The 14,127-nt window shown below is 45.9% G+C and overlaps 1 protein-coding gene across 2 annotated transcripts in view; it reads right to left on the reverse strand.

Annotated features, from left to right (window-relative positions):
- Window positions 1–277: 277 nt before the first annotated feature.
- The window catches only part of Sae1 (SUMO1 activating enzyme subunit 1), a 64,868-nt gene continuing 51,018 nt past the window's right edge, over window positions 278–14,127 (reverse strand). For both annotated transcript variants that reach the window (XM_050130302.1, XM_050130303.1), the window contains exons 7-9: window positions 7,534–7,678; window positions 3,520–3,589; window positions 278–1,183 (exon numbers count right to left, since the gene is read on the reverse strand). In XM_050130302.1, coding sequence (XP_049986259.1) covers window positions 1,091–1,183; window positions 3,520–3,589; window positions 7,534–7,678 — 308 coding nt within the window. In that variant the 3' untranslated portion in view covers window positions 278–1,090. The remainder of the gene's footprint in view (window positions 1,184–3,519; window positions 3,590–7,533; window positions 7,679–14,127) is intronic.

The following is a 14,127-nucleotide window of genomic DNA, read 5'->3' on the forward strand; positions in this document are numbered from 1 at the left end:
TGAGGGAAGGTGGAATTGTGTGTTTTGTACTCAGGATCACCCGCTTGACCTCACCATTACCACCGAGGGCGGCCACCACACAGACAGAAATGTAAGCCATCTGCGCATCCTCTGGTGCAGTCAACTGCTGCATTATCAAGAGGACGCTGAAAAAGGAACGAAGGTGGCAGCACCGGGACAGAAAGGACCTCTGAAGTGTGAGAGTGAGATCCTTCAGGTTTGGGGAAAGAGGGAGACTAGCAAACCACACATTTTTAGAACAGAGGAAACAGGCAAGTTTGACAGAGTTATGACTTTATTATCATTCCCCACAAACACCAAGGGAAACTACAAACTAGAGACAAGCTGTTCCACCCCCAAGAAGACTAAACCAACTCAACCCTTCTACCGGAGGACCTGGGTGCCCAAGATGAGGGGACAGTCACCTCTAACTCTGGAACACAACTTTTATTATATTTTGAGACAGGTTCTTAGTACACTTTGTAGACCAGCTTGGCCTTGAAACTTACAGCAATCCTCCTGGCTCTGCAACCCATTTTATAGGATTACAGGCTTACAGGCTTACATCATGCCCCTGGCACCAAATCTGCCTTTTTAGAAATAAAAATTTGGGCTGAGAGATGGCTTAGGTTAGGTTCACAGGCTCACAACCAAAAGATAAGAAATGAACAGTTCCACTAAGGCTTAGCTTGTAAGAAAGCTGGGTGACAAGAAAGGCTCCCTTTCCAAAGCCCAGGCTACACCCTGATGAAGGTTCAGTAACCCAAGGCTGTTCTCCTCCAGGTTTTGGCAGAAGAGCACTTGCACTGAGTTTCAAAAGCTCTGGGCCTCATACCCCCGCTGAAGGCCTTCTCCTTTCTGTTGACCTATGGAAAGGACGAAGTCCAGAAGGTTCTAAGAAGCTCCAACAACACGAAGCATGCTGCTCTTTAATGGTGATGGTACGGAGCTGGCAGGTCCCTGACAGTTGGTAGGACGGAAGCAGGACACAGTCAGGCCTACTTGTTCTAGGAAAATCTTTGTCATCCAGAAATGCCTTCTTGGGAAGACAGCAGGTGGCAGGTGGGCTTGGAGTACACACACCGCTGGCTCACTTGGGACCCAGACACTCCACAACTCCACTCCCCTTCATGCCATCAAAAAAGAAGAAATTGTTGTGAGGAGGGTCCCGTTGAGACAGGGCCTGAGAAGAGACAAGAAGGCTCAGCTTCAATGTTAAGAGACACACCACCACCACAACAACAATAACAACCTGACAGGCCTTCTAAAAGTGGACTGGGTAAAATTAAATAAAAATTACAAAATAAGGACCAAGAGGACTCTGGGTAAAAGCTTCTGCTAAGCCTGATTCAACCCCTGAAACTCCCATGCGAGAGAGAACCAATTCCTGCAAGTTGTCCTGTGGCTACCACATGTGTCTTCAAGCACCATTAAAAGAGAAAAACAGTGCTTCAATAGCCGTGGCACAGGCCTCCACCTTAGCAAGCACATCTGTGAGTTCAAGGCCAGATAGTCTACATAGTACAGTCGGACAGTGAAACCCTACCTAAACAAACCAAACCAAACCAAATAGAAGCTTTTTAAAGCAGTGTTCCTCAACTATGGCCTGGCCCTCTTTGTTCCAGGAGTCACTGGCATGTCTGGAAACACTTGACTGCCACCCCTTTCTTGGCCCCTCCTCAGGGTACATTCTCAGTAACAAACAGGAGCTGTTGCTACTAAGGGCATGTGTGTGTGTGAGAGAGAGCACTATCGGAGGATGCCATAAACAGAACACTGAATCCAAGGTAGAGGTGACCCATATATCTAGGCTGGTCTCATCTCCTGTGCTGCCTGGGTCAGTGGTTCAGCCTCCTGAGCAGGTGGAATTGCAGATGGTGGAGCTGACTTGACTCATTCTAACACCGGGTTTGCTGTGACTGCTGCTTTCACTACTGTCTCTACCAGGGATGACTGAAGGCTAAAGTCTGCCAGGACAGTGATGGACGGATGGAAGGCAGGAAGGCAGAAAGGAAAGAAGGGAAGGAAGGAGGGAGGGAGGAAGGGAAAGCTGATCTGCAGGACTTTCACACTTGCCCTCTAACTCCTCCTATGTACTTTTTATAGGTGTTCAGAGAGAGGGCCTCAGATGTAGGCCCTCCTGCCAGCTGGCCAAAGTGTTGTAAGCAGAGGGAGTGGAGGGGATGAAGGGACAGGGCACAGGGTGAACATGGGGCAAAAGGTAAAGTGCTTCCCTAGCAAGATGGGGTACGAGATTCCAAACACACCCAGCAACCAAGAATGTGGAGTGCACTGACTGTCTGGAGTAAACAGAAACAAGATGCTGAGCAACAGCTGTGCCAGCAGGCAGGAAGGAGGGGGCAGCACTAAGACAGGGGTGCGCAGAAGCCATCATCAACAATGGCTCCAGGCCACCTCCCCCAACCTCTACTCTACTCAACAGGACAAACAGTGCCAAGCTAGTCTCTGGACAGGTGTTAGGGCGCCATCTGCAGGATAGCATCTGAAGAGATGCTGAGCTCCCCTGCTTCTAGGGCTGTCTAAGAGTATAGAACCAACACCTGCAAGCTCTGTCTAGAGTGTAGAAGCAGGTGAGACTTGGGCAAGAGAGCCAGTCAGTGGGAATGAAAAAGCTTACATCCTCCTTGATCTGAACTTTACTGGCAGAGATGTGGGCAAGTCAGCCAGCCAGGCATACCTCTGTGCACAGCACACAAAGATGAGCAGCTACCAGAGACTGCCATGGTACCTCATGCCTGCAATCCCAGCACTCAAGAGGTGAGGCACAAGAACTGCTAGTTCAAGGTTAACCTGAGTTATAGATTGAGATCCTGCCGGAAACCAAAAAAAAAAAAAAACAAAACCAAACCAATAGTTTCTAGGGACTGACAAAGAGGTCTTGGGAGTGATAAGCACACACTCTATACCACTGAGCCCTAAAAAAGACAAATTTAACAAAGTTCGGCAAATACTGAAGTCTCCAAGAGAAATAAAATCCACTTCAAAGTCTGCCAATGTTTTAGCAACCCAAACATTCCAGAAAGGCTACATTAGTTCCCAGACCTAGTCCTCCTTTGTAAGGTATTAACTTACAAAGTTAATACAAACAGGAAGTCACAGGTCACTGTAGAGCCTCATGTAGGTGCTGGCAGAGTACATGCTCCACAGACACTGAACTAAGCCTTTGCTACAGATACCCATAGCATTTGGAATAAACAGGGGATGCCCAGACACCACTGTGATGGATGCAGGCTAAGAGCTCGGGTGTTGGGAGTCTCTTCTGCTTTACTCTTAGTCTGGGATCTCCATCTAACCACGCCGCTGATAGAGCAGACAAACTGGCAACAATAGAAAGCGTCTGAGGCCACTAGCCGGCTGGCGCGTGGATGAGTTGCGTAGAAAGTCAAGGTATGCATGAAGGCTGAGGGCGAGAGTTCAGGCAGCTCTGAGGCAGCCCGTGGCTCTTTTAGTGTGTAGTCAGGGTGCTGGGGTCAGCGGAGAGCTCCATAATGATTTTACCTTCACAATTTCCTGTGCCAAGATTCCTCCAACCACAGCACATACTGGAGCCATCTCAGAGAAGCAGTACCTAGAAGACAGACAAGTAAAACATAGCACCAGGCCAAGGGGTAGAGGGTGTCAGTCCGGGCTGTCCTGGATAAAAGTCCTAGCCAGAGATAAGTGCTAGAACTGGAATCCAGGCGTGAAAATTAAATCTGACCCCAGGGGCTCCTAAAAGGGTGGGAAAGACCTTTACTTTGGGAAGCAAGAATTCCTTCACATGATTTTTTAAGTTCGAGGAAAGACTATATCTGTGCGTCTTAAAATAAGGCCCCCTACAAATACCAGATGTGTGAATGCCCCTGCACATTCTCGCAATTCTCTCAGCACATGGGCTGTGTATTCTTCTGCATGCTATTCCCAGAAGCATGGGCAAGCAGGCTGTGTTAACATGCCAGAAGACGGGAAACATAAGGGTATAGCACAAAACCAGTATAACTCTCCTAGAAAGCAGCTTGGGCACTCAGGACAGATCTCAGAGAAGACTGTCAGCTAACCCCCCAAATTAGCATTCTGGTGTCCAAAACACCTTCCTTCAGTCATATAGGCTCCCAAAGGATGCTGCCCAGCTAGTTGCTAGACCACAACAGAGGGGTCAGTTAAAGGAGCAAACAGAGGTAGCAAACCCTGACCCTTTTACACAAATAAACATGCCTTCTAGACATCTTTAAAGGCATACCACTAACATACATATAATGTAAACTCAACTACCAACAACCATTTTGTGATCTGTTAAGGCATTTTTTTGTTGCTTTTGGTTTTTCGAGACAGGGTTTTTCTGCAGTTTTGGAGCCTGTCCTGCAACTAGCTCTTGTACACAAGGCTGGCCTCAAACTCACAGAGATCCACCTGCCTCTGTCTCCTCAGTGCTGGGATTAAAGGCATACGCCACCGCAGCCCAGCCAGTCAGTGCTCTTAACCATTGAGCCATCTCTTTGTCCCCCCTTCTTAGTGTTTTGAGATGATCAAGTGTACTAAGTTGTCCAGGGTGGTCTTAAACTTGCCATCTTCCTGCCTTTGTCTGAGCAACTGACATTAGAAGACATGCTACCACACTCAGCCTATTACAAACAAAAACCACTCACACACCTACATTCTTGCATGTTAACACTTCACAGTATTTTGCCTTTTTTCTTCTTCAAAAAATACTGCTTCTGGCTGGAGAGATGGCTCAGAGGTTAAGAGCATTGCCTGCTCTCCCAAAGGTCCTGAGTTCAATTCCCGGCAACCGCATGGTGGCTCATGACCATCTGTAATGAGGTCTGGTGCCCTCTTCTGGCCAGCAGGCATACACACAGAATATTGTATACATAATAAATAAATAATTATTAGGAAAAAAAAGGTACTGTTTCTGGCTGAGTTTGGTGGTGTATGTCTTTAGTCCTAGCAATGGGAGGCAGAGGCAGGTAGATCTCTGAGTTCTAGAACAGTCAGGTCTACATAAAGAGCATACAGGGCTGGAGAGATGGCTCAGAGGTTAAGAGCACTGACTGCTCTTCCAGAGGTCCTGAGTTCAATTCCCAGCAACTACATGGTGGCTCACAACCATCTGTAATGGGATCTGATGCCCTCTTCTGGCATGCAAGCATACATGGAAGGAATGTTGTACTTATAATAAATAAATAAATCTTTAAAAAAAAAAAGCATACAGACATGAAGACCTGAGTTTAATCCCTAGCAACCGTGTGAAAGCTGGGCATGGTGGAGATGAGAAGAGACCTAGGGTTTTCTGGCAAGCTAGTTTAACCAATCAGCAAGTTCCAGGTTCAGTGAGAGACCCTGTCTTAGAAACATAAGGTAGAGAATGACTGAGGAAGAGATCCCAAATCAATCACTGGTCTCTACATCCAAGTGAAGACATAGGTATACATACAAACCTGTCAGTTGGGGCTGGAGCTGTGTATTAAGTGTATTTGAGCCCTTTAAGGCAGTCTCCAGTACCAAAAACAAAAACAAAATAAACAACAACAACAATAAAAACAAAGGCAAAAAACAAACAGAAAATTCCAAAAAAGTTCACATAGGATAGTTCGGGCTGTTAAGATGTTGAAATAGTCACTCAAGAGTCCTAGTCAGCCTAGAAATCAAGTCAGTGCTCTTCCCTCTGCCTCAAAGGCAGAGGCCTCTGAACATTTCTTACTTAGAAGGCAATAGAAGCAGCTGAACACACAGAACCCAGACAGGGAATGTGGTTTCCACCAGGGGTCGACGGAGAAGAGAAGAGACAGCAATAGCTCATTAGGTCATGTATGGCCTGTCCATTCTGGGAAGTAGAACCTTTAATTCCATTGCCTGGTGAGCAGCCAGTTCATCATCCTAAATGCTCAAATTAGTCAACTGGCTGTATGCTCACGGTCTGGCATCAAAGTTGCCACTGACTGCCTGGGTCAGGCACTTCTCCAACTGTTTGTTAGAGAAGCTTGGTGAAACTGAGTATTCCTCAGGTTGTGAAGTACAAAGCAAGCAACGCCTGCTTCTCATGTTCTGGTCCTTCCCAAAGCAGAGTACCAAGCTTGTGGTGCTGCCAGCCCTGTTCTTATACTCTTACTCTTGCAAAAGTACCTCAAAGACTGCTTCCTAGCTTTGGAGGACAGCCTTTTAGTCCATGGTTACATAAGGAGTTAAAGACTCCCTACATAGGTGATGCTGGCTAGGATGGGTATAAGAAGTCCAGGAAAAGAGAAGGCACTAGGAAGAAGGAACCTTCTGACAACTGTATTGCTGGGAAGAACCTGAAAGGAGTATGGGCTACCATGGTGAGATATGGGGTGACTTCAAAACTATTACTGACACAGACCTTGGGCAGAGCCACGTACTGTGGCACACACCTGTCATCTAAGAACTCACAAAGTCACAACTCAAAAGAGGGTAACAAGCTGGGTGGTGGTGGCGCACGCCTTTAACCACAGCACTCAAGAGGTAGAGGCAGGCGGATCTCTGGGAGTTTGAGGCCAGTCTGGTCTACCAAGTGAGTTCCAGGACAGGCTCCAAAGCTACACAAAGAAACCCTGTCTTGAAAAACCAAAAGAGGGTAACAATGACAACAAAATGTGAGGCATGTGACTGTATCTCTATAGATCATTTCTTCCCTTAAATAATGGGGAAATAATCTATAATCAAGAGACAAACATAGTTGAGCAGAAGAAAAACCTCTGCGCATGGATGTCGTGACTGCACTTCTCTGAGCTTCCATCCCCTCACCTACAAACTGCATTGCTTTGAGGATTAAGGCAGATTATGAGCTCACTGAGCAACTGCCCTGTTGTCAAGAGCTGTTCAGAAACCGCAGCAAATAAACTGTGCTCACAATTCCTAGGGCTACAGCTTGGAGGCTCAGGAGTTGGAGCGGGGGCAGCAGCTCAAGTATGCAGAAGACGGCAGAGCTACCTGGAAGGAACTTGTGTACAACATCTCAAGCCTGGCTGTGGAAGAGAAGGAGACTGCCAGGGCTAGAGCGTCCCAGAGCCTGGGCACTAGATCTGAGGTTTCTGCTGATATACCACTACTGCTGAATGATAAATAACTATCACAATATCTACCAAGTGACCAAACACACCTTTAGAACCAGCAACTCCCTCCTTATTTATCCAGGGGCTGAATCTCGACAGTATATGATTCAAGAAGACATACTACAGCACTACATAGCTAAGGCTGAACACATGGCCAGCAAGCAGGGGGGCTGCAAAAAGCTAAGTGCTCCACATGCTGGGATCTCCCACCCTGTGACAGGCGAGGAAATGATGCACCGACCAATGTCTCACACAGGACATAGGTGAGACAGAAAGGCACAGAACACGTTAACAAACCACATGAAAACAAACCTACAAGTCTTCACTTCTCTCGTAGTGTTGGTTATAACACTGGCAGGTGGTTTATGCAGCTGGCAAATGTGGCACAGGAGTCCCCTTTGAGGCTTTGGGTCTCCATAAAGACAAACACCAAAACCAGGTGACTGTCTGTTCTGATACCAACCTGACAAAGTCATCGGGAAGCAAGTCAGGACTGACACCCAGCGAGTCAAGCACATCATTTCGTATCTGCAGCAGCAGCTCTGCATCCTCGCTGTAGCTATCAGAACTGGGATCTCTCCCTTTATCTGTGCGGAATTTCAGCAGCACTGGGGAAGGAAAGGAGGGAAAGGAAGGTTAGAGAGCCAATCTTATAATGAATGCTCTGATCTCACTTCAAAACCTCAAACAGAAGGAAAACCCCAAATGTCTTTTCTTCTTGTATTCACCTATAGGAAATAATAATCAAAATGTGGGCCAAATGAAAGGAAATACACGTTTCATCCACCAAACAAATGAGTCAGAAAAGCAACTACAGCATTACAACTAAATTTTCTGTGACAAGTGCTTGGAAAGTAAAATGGGATCTGACCCAGGTCAAAGTCAGGTAAGGCTTTCCTGAGGAGGAAATAAGTAAATGTGCTTGGGCAGAAGAGGCCAGCAGAGGCCCTGTTACAACCTGGAGGAGAGGTCAGGGTGGGAGGCCTGCATTCTAGGCATCAGTTCAAAGGGCTGCTTAAGCCAGAAAGAATAGCCAAATACTCACTCTGCAGAAAGGCAGGTTACTGCAAACAAACCTCCCTTAATACAAGAACCATACCAACCTCCAGGAACCAAGGAAGCAGGGGAAAGGTCCCAACCACGTCTTGGCGCCAGGTTTATGTACAAGGCTAGAACTTAGTCCAAACGAAACAACAATGACACGAGCACTTTCTGCTGCTGCTGTACCTGGCCCCATCCATTATCACCTGCACACTTCTTCAAGGCAGAGTGGTCACAGGGAGTCATAGTTTGCTCCAAACCACACAGAGTGTGTCAGAGTGGAGATAGAAACATGTGAATCTGCTTCTTAGACTCAGTCCTGGGTGCTCTAGGGAGCACTTACATGGACAGGTACTTTACTATTTGCTAAGTACACACATTGAAGTCTTAGCCTTTGTACACCGAGGAAGAGATTGGTGAATTAGCCCCGCAGGGTCAGAGGCTGAGCTATTTCAAATTGTTCTGGGCTCTTAAAAATACAAGCATTTGGAACTTGCCCCAACTAAAGAACTACTCCTTTTATTTAAATTAAGATTTTTTAGTGATGTATAGGTGTGTTATCTGCATGTGGGTATGTACATGTGAGTGCTGGTTCCTGTGGAAGCTAGAGGTGTCAGATCCCCTGGAGTTACAGAGGGCGGAGTGACCTGAATTGGGTGCTGGGAACCAACCTCTGCTCCTCTGATAGAGCAGCAAGTACTCTTAAACCCTGAGCCATCTCTCCAGCCCCAGGTTTTTTTTGTTCTTCCTTTTTAAGCTCATTCTATTATCCTGAGACTGACAGCTTGACAAATGAACACCCATGACTAGAGCCAGTTCCCAAGTAGCACAAACTCTATCTGACCGGCCTCAGAGGCACTTATTTGGTGCCACACAGACCTGGGTATGAAAGTACACTAGTGGGTATCTGGAAAGCTTATGGCTGGGGCAACATTCATGACAGAAAATTCACAAAGCCAATGGTCGTCCACCAATGTCAGAGCAGAATTTGGAAATGTGTTCCAAGTTTTCCAAGAAAATCATTAACCATAAGAGCCCAGGTAGAAGAAAAGACTATGGTTTCTGGGATGTTTCCACTGAACAAAATATCGAGTTTCCATTTCTCTGGCAACTCTCATGGAATTACTGCTTGCTCAGGGTATTGTTTGTGCTCTGGTTTGTCAGCCTCTCCAAGGGCATCATTAAACCCCTTAGTGCTATCCGAACACTTGACAAGTTAGAGGCCAGCCACCATGCACTGCCACTCTGTGAGCTTGGTTTCTAACTACACATCACATGGCACTGAGTAGGCGTCTGGAGTCTGGCTGGAGTGGCAGCTACAATCTGTTGTACAGAAAGCCCCTTTCCCAACATCCCAAGAAAACAGAGAAACCCAGACACTAGACAACCTAGCCTCAGCAATTTCTCTGGGTGGCCCATGCACAATGCCAGTGACTAATGAGAATTCAAGACACCAACACCCAGAGTGGATAGTGGGTGCTGTTGGCACAGAAGGTGGATGTGATGTCAGATGGCTAGATGAGGCCCAGTGGCTCATGGCAGAAAGAGAAAGCCAGACTGCAAGCTCCCGGACAGGAGAAGCAACCCTACCTACACTTGTGGCCTCCTGCATAGTCCTCTCCTTTCTATCACTGGGAATACTAACTTTCACAAGTGTCTAGAAAATATAAGTTCTGGAAACAAACTCTAAATAGTCATAGACCTGCTATGTGTAGGAGCCTGATGAACATGCTACATGTATGAGTAGCTTCACAAGAATAACAGGAAAGGACGGTGACAACCATCACCCATCTACTTTTAGAGGAAGAAACACTCAACTGCTCAACTGCTAAGGGGAAAGGAGCGGGCATGTAAACGCAGGCCTGCTTCTGGAATCCAAAAGTGGCAGAACCATGCAGGAACTTGGCACCACAGGTGCCACATGGTCTGGCCCCTCACTACACCGGACTACATTTTTGCAAGACACATTTCCCAGATGGTCTTAAATGTTCACAAAGGTAACATCAACTGCAAGCTTGATCAGAGGGTGAGCAGAGGAAGCAGAAACCCTTGTCCATCTGTCTTCAGAGAGTAACACCAGCTTCGTCTCAAAAAGAAACCAGATTACACCAAAAGGAAGAGCAAAGGCAATGGCTTGGCTGTGCTGGGTGCAGTCTGCCTGGATGATGCCGGCAGGCTGGCACCGTGCACATACCTCACTGACCACATCTGAGGTGCTCTCAGGGCCACTGGGAAGGTGGCCAACAGCAGGGCCACTTATTTGCAGTAAAGCAAACAGAAGCGAAAACCCCTCTTTTTTGAATGTCAGCACTCATTAGCAGAAGTGAAAGGGGCGGGAAGAAACTCATGTTCCAGAAATGCAGCGGCCTCAGGACTGACCTCAGCCCTTGGCAAGTTCTCACTACATTCTGCTCTTTGTTCTGCTCTCAAACAGCCAGCCACACATGGGCACAGCTGTTGACTCTGCATTTCTAAAGTACACCTCCTCACCAGTTTGGGTTGTAATTTGCTCAGATCAAACACTGGGATGGAGAACTGCTTTACCAAAAGATGACTCATAGAATAATATAAAATACTACAAAATTAGAGTTCCAAACTTGATTAACCTCATCTGAACTATTTAACTCAGGTTGCCCAAGGCTAGGGGGATGATGACATCTATGATGAAGATGTACTGATCAATGTTTCTGCCTAAGTTTATGACTAGTCTATGTAAGGGGAAAGACAAACTATGAAACTAAGTATCTTCTCGGTAATGGAGGTACGAATCTTTAATCCTACCATTCAGGGAGACAGAGAAGGGTAACTTCTGAGTTTGAGGCCAGCCTGAGATCTACAAAGTGAGTTCTAGGACAGTCAGGGCTAAACAGAGAAACCCTGTCTGGAAAAGCAAAGCAAAGCAAAGCAAAGCAAAGCAAAGCAAAGCAAAGCAAAACAAAACAAAACAAAACTTTTTTTTTATATTTTAAAGAGACCCTGTGTATATGTGAACATAACACAACCTCTGCAAAAATATCTAAATATACTCAAATTTCATCTAAATTCAGAATATCAGCTCAGTGCTGATAGTGCTCAGTGCTGACACAGGTAGAAGGTCACTTATAAGTTTATATCCAAGTCTAGTGAGATACTGCTCAAAAGCCAAAAAATAAAATATTATTATGATGGGGCTAGGGATGTACCCAGTAATGGTGTAGTTATCCAGTAGGAGCAAGGCCCTGGGTTCCATCCCCAGCACACAAGCAAGAACCAGTCAGCCAAATACTGTAGTATTTAATGTGATCACCAAAGCCACCCCAAAAAAAGCAACAAAAATAGAAGACAAGCTGGCGGGGAATGGCACAGCCTCTGGAGGTTTCTATAAAGTGGCTCTCAGACTCTTATGGCTTGTAGTATCTCTTCATCTGCTCAGATCAGTGCCCATTGTTTTCCTACTGGCCTCAAGTCCAGTCTCAGCAGCAGCAGTCCATGCATATGTATACTTCTTTCATGACACTCCCTGAGCCCAGGTCTCACCCCAGGCCTGAGATGGGGACCCTACATTACACAAATGACATATTTACAAGTACAGCTTGATGGCAGAGCCACAGTGGTCTTCCTGAAGACTCTCAGATGCCCTGTATGAGGTCAAAGTCCTGTCTACAGCTTTCATAAATGTTTACATGACAAAATCTTGGTTTCTAGCTTGCATGACTGGGAGGTCTGTGGGCTGCTGAAGGTATACTCGATAGGGATTGTGGAATCCAAATCTTCTCTTCCTTTGTTTCCTGACTATTGGCATAGGTGAATGGTTCTGCTCAACTATGTATATACACAGTGGTATTCTCGGTCAGTTCCAAGACACTGCCCCCTCAACACACACAAATTTTTTTGTTTGTTTGTTTGCTTTTTGAGATGATCAATTTGGCAGCCCTGGTGGTCTCAAACTGGCACTGGCCCAGAACTTGCAGCTATCCTCCAGCCTATACCTCTCCCCAGTGCCACCATACTGGGATCTTGTTCTCTATAAATAGTTTACTGCCTCAACTTATTTGTTATAATGACAGAAAGCAAGTACTTCATCCTTTCATCTCTTCAATAAAACTTCATCAATGGCCTTATGATGAATCAGCTCAAAAAAGAGAAAGACACTGTCACTCACTTGCTTCTGAAAAACTCCCAGACAGCCACATGAAAGCTGTTGATGGGTTAAGGAGAAGACCAATTCTCAGAAATGACTCAAAATTAGATGCCCTTTTTGCCTATCAAATTACACCGAGATTACTCAAGCAGAAGACAGAGGACCTGCATCTCATCTGCTGCTCAGAAGAGGCAGGAGTGTTCAGTGAGTCACAGAACATGTTAATAAATACCTACAATCGAAGCTCTAGGATCATCACAAGCTAAAGGCCTTGCCTACACTGAGGTCTAAGCTAGTCAGGGGTATACAGTAAAACTTTCAAAATGATTCTTCACACAAGGTAATGTAATAGCACTTAACTGATTATGCACAAATGTTCACCACCATGTTATTTATACCATAGTAAACCTGGGATTACTCTCAGTAATAGGATGGTAACTATGAACAGAACAGAATATCCTGCAGCTACTAAAATCTTCAAGCTAAACTTTTAGTCACATTTCTTTCATTAATTGGATTAAAATCTACAACATTCCCATTCAGATTCCAGTCTCTGCCAGAAAGTCTATTTTTCCATCTATGAATGATTCCAGGGTGACTCTTTCCTTTAATGGGGACATTATAACTAGCATAAAATGTTGGTAATTAAGGAAGGAAAACAAAACAGACAATCACAAAGGGGTGTAGTGTGAGCCATGGGCTGTGTCTAGCCTGGTCAGCACACGAAAGTCACACAACTACTATGACAGGCCTCTGCACTCAGCCCACTCTGCCTGGTCACAAGCAGCAGGGAAAGAGAGTCTTTTCTCCAACCCAGCACTTGAGTGGCACGTGGCCTTGAATCTGGGCATCTGCTGCTCTCTGCCAACCACACTTGAGAGGGAAGATGGCACAGGACATTCCCGTGACTGCTATCTGACAGTCACAGAAAAGATGTGAGGCTCTAACAATGACTGCAGCTGGGACTGGGGCTTGTCAACAGCTCATAGGCAGATGCTGGAAGTGGGGGCAGGGGACATGACCTGCAAAGTAAAAACAAGGCAAGTGGCTGACAATTTGGCTCATTATTGAATCTGATTGTGGTGGGTCTCAGTTTTCCCATCTTTGAAAGCAGAGTAGACAAGGTTCCCAGAGTTCCTAAAGTTCAGATAAAAGAAGAGTTCCTTCCATTAGCACCATTCAGAGTCTCACAATCAGGGCCACCGAACAGTCTCATAGTGCTTTTGAGGTGATGCTTTGCTCAGTTTAACTCTGACAGCGCCCAGTCATTCAGATGCAGATGTCTCTGTGTAAGAAATGAATGAAATCTGCTCTTGTGTGGGGATGAAGGTAATAGTCACTGGTGAAGCATGCTGCCAGGACCTATTCGGACACACCATAAAGCACCCAGTCTCTGGACCTGTTTTCCTGCACTAGGCACTTGCCTTCTCACCACTAAGGCTGGTGGAGGTCACCCCCTCTCCCCTGGATGGTAATGCCTTCCTCTTTTCTCAATGATTGTGGTCTCTCAAGTCTACCACTGATAAAGTGCTGCACAGACACAAACACCACCACTGCTTTTGCCTACAAATTATTTTTAAACATCTGTGGTCACCGACGACAGCAAATCAACAAGTAGTTGCTATCCCATTATCACAGATGTCTCCTATGGCTAGCTGCTGCTCCTTTGGAGCTCTTGTCCTTGCTGGGCACCAAAGCCCCTCTGGGCAGCACCATGCTCAAATAGTGCTGATTAACTATGGCCTGTCTGGCAAAGGTTATGAGTTCTAAAATAAGAAAATTCTTCTAAAGAGGATCCATCTCCACATCAATTAGGTGGGGATCTAAGAAACACGATTTGAAACCAAAGAAAACAAGTGGCAGTTTCCTTTAAGGAATTAAACACTAAGGTATTTT

Source organism: Alexandromys fortis, unplaced genomic scaffold (genome assembly GCF_014885135.2).
Source record: "Alexandromys fortis isolate MF-2015 unplaced genomic scaffold, M_Fortis_MF-2015_v1.1 scaffold_325, whole genome shotgun sequence".
In the NCBI taxonomy this organism is placed as follows: Eukaryota; Metazoa; Chordata; class Mammalia; order Rodentia; family Cricetidae; genus Alexandromys; species Alexandromys fortis.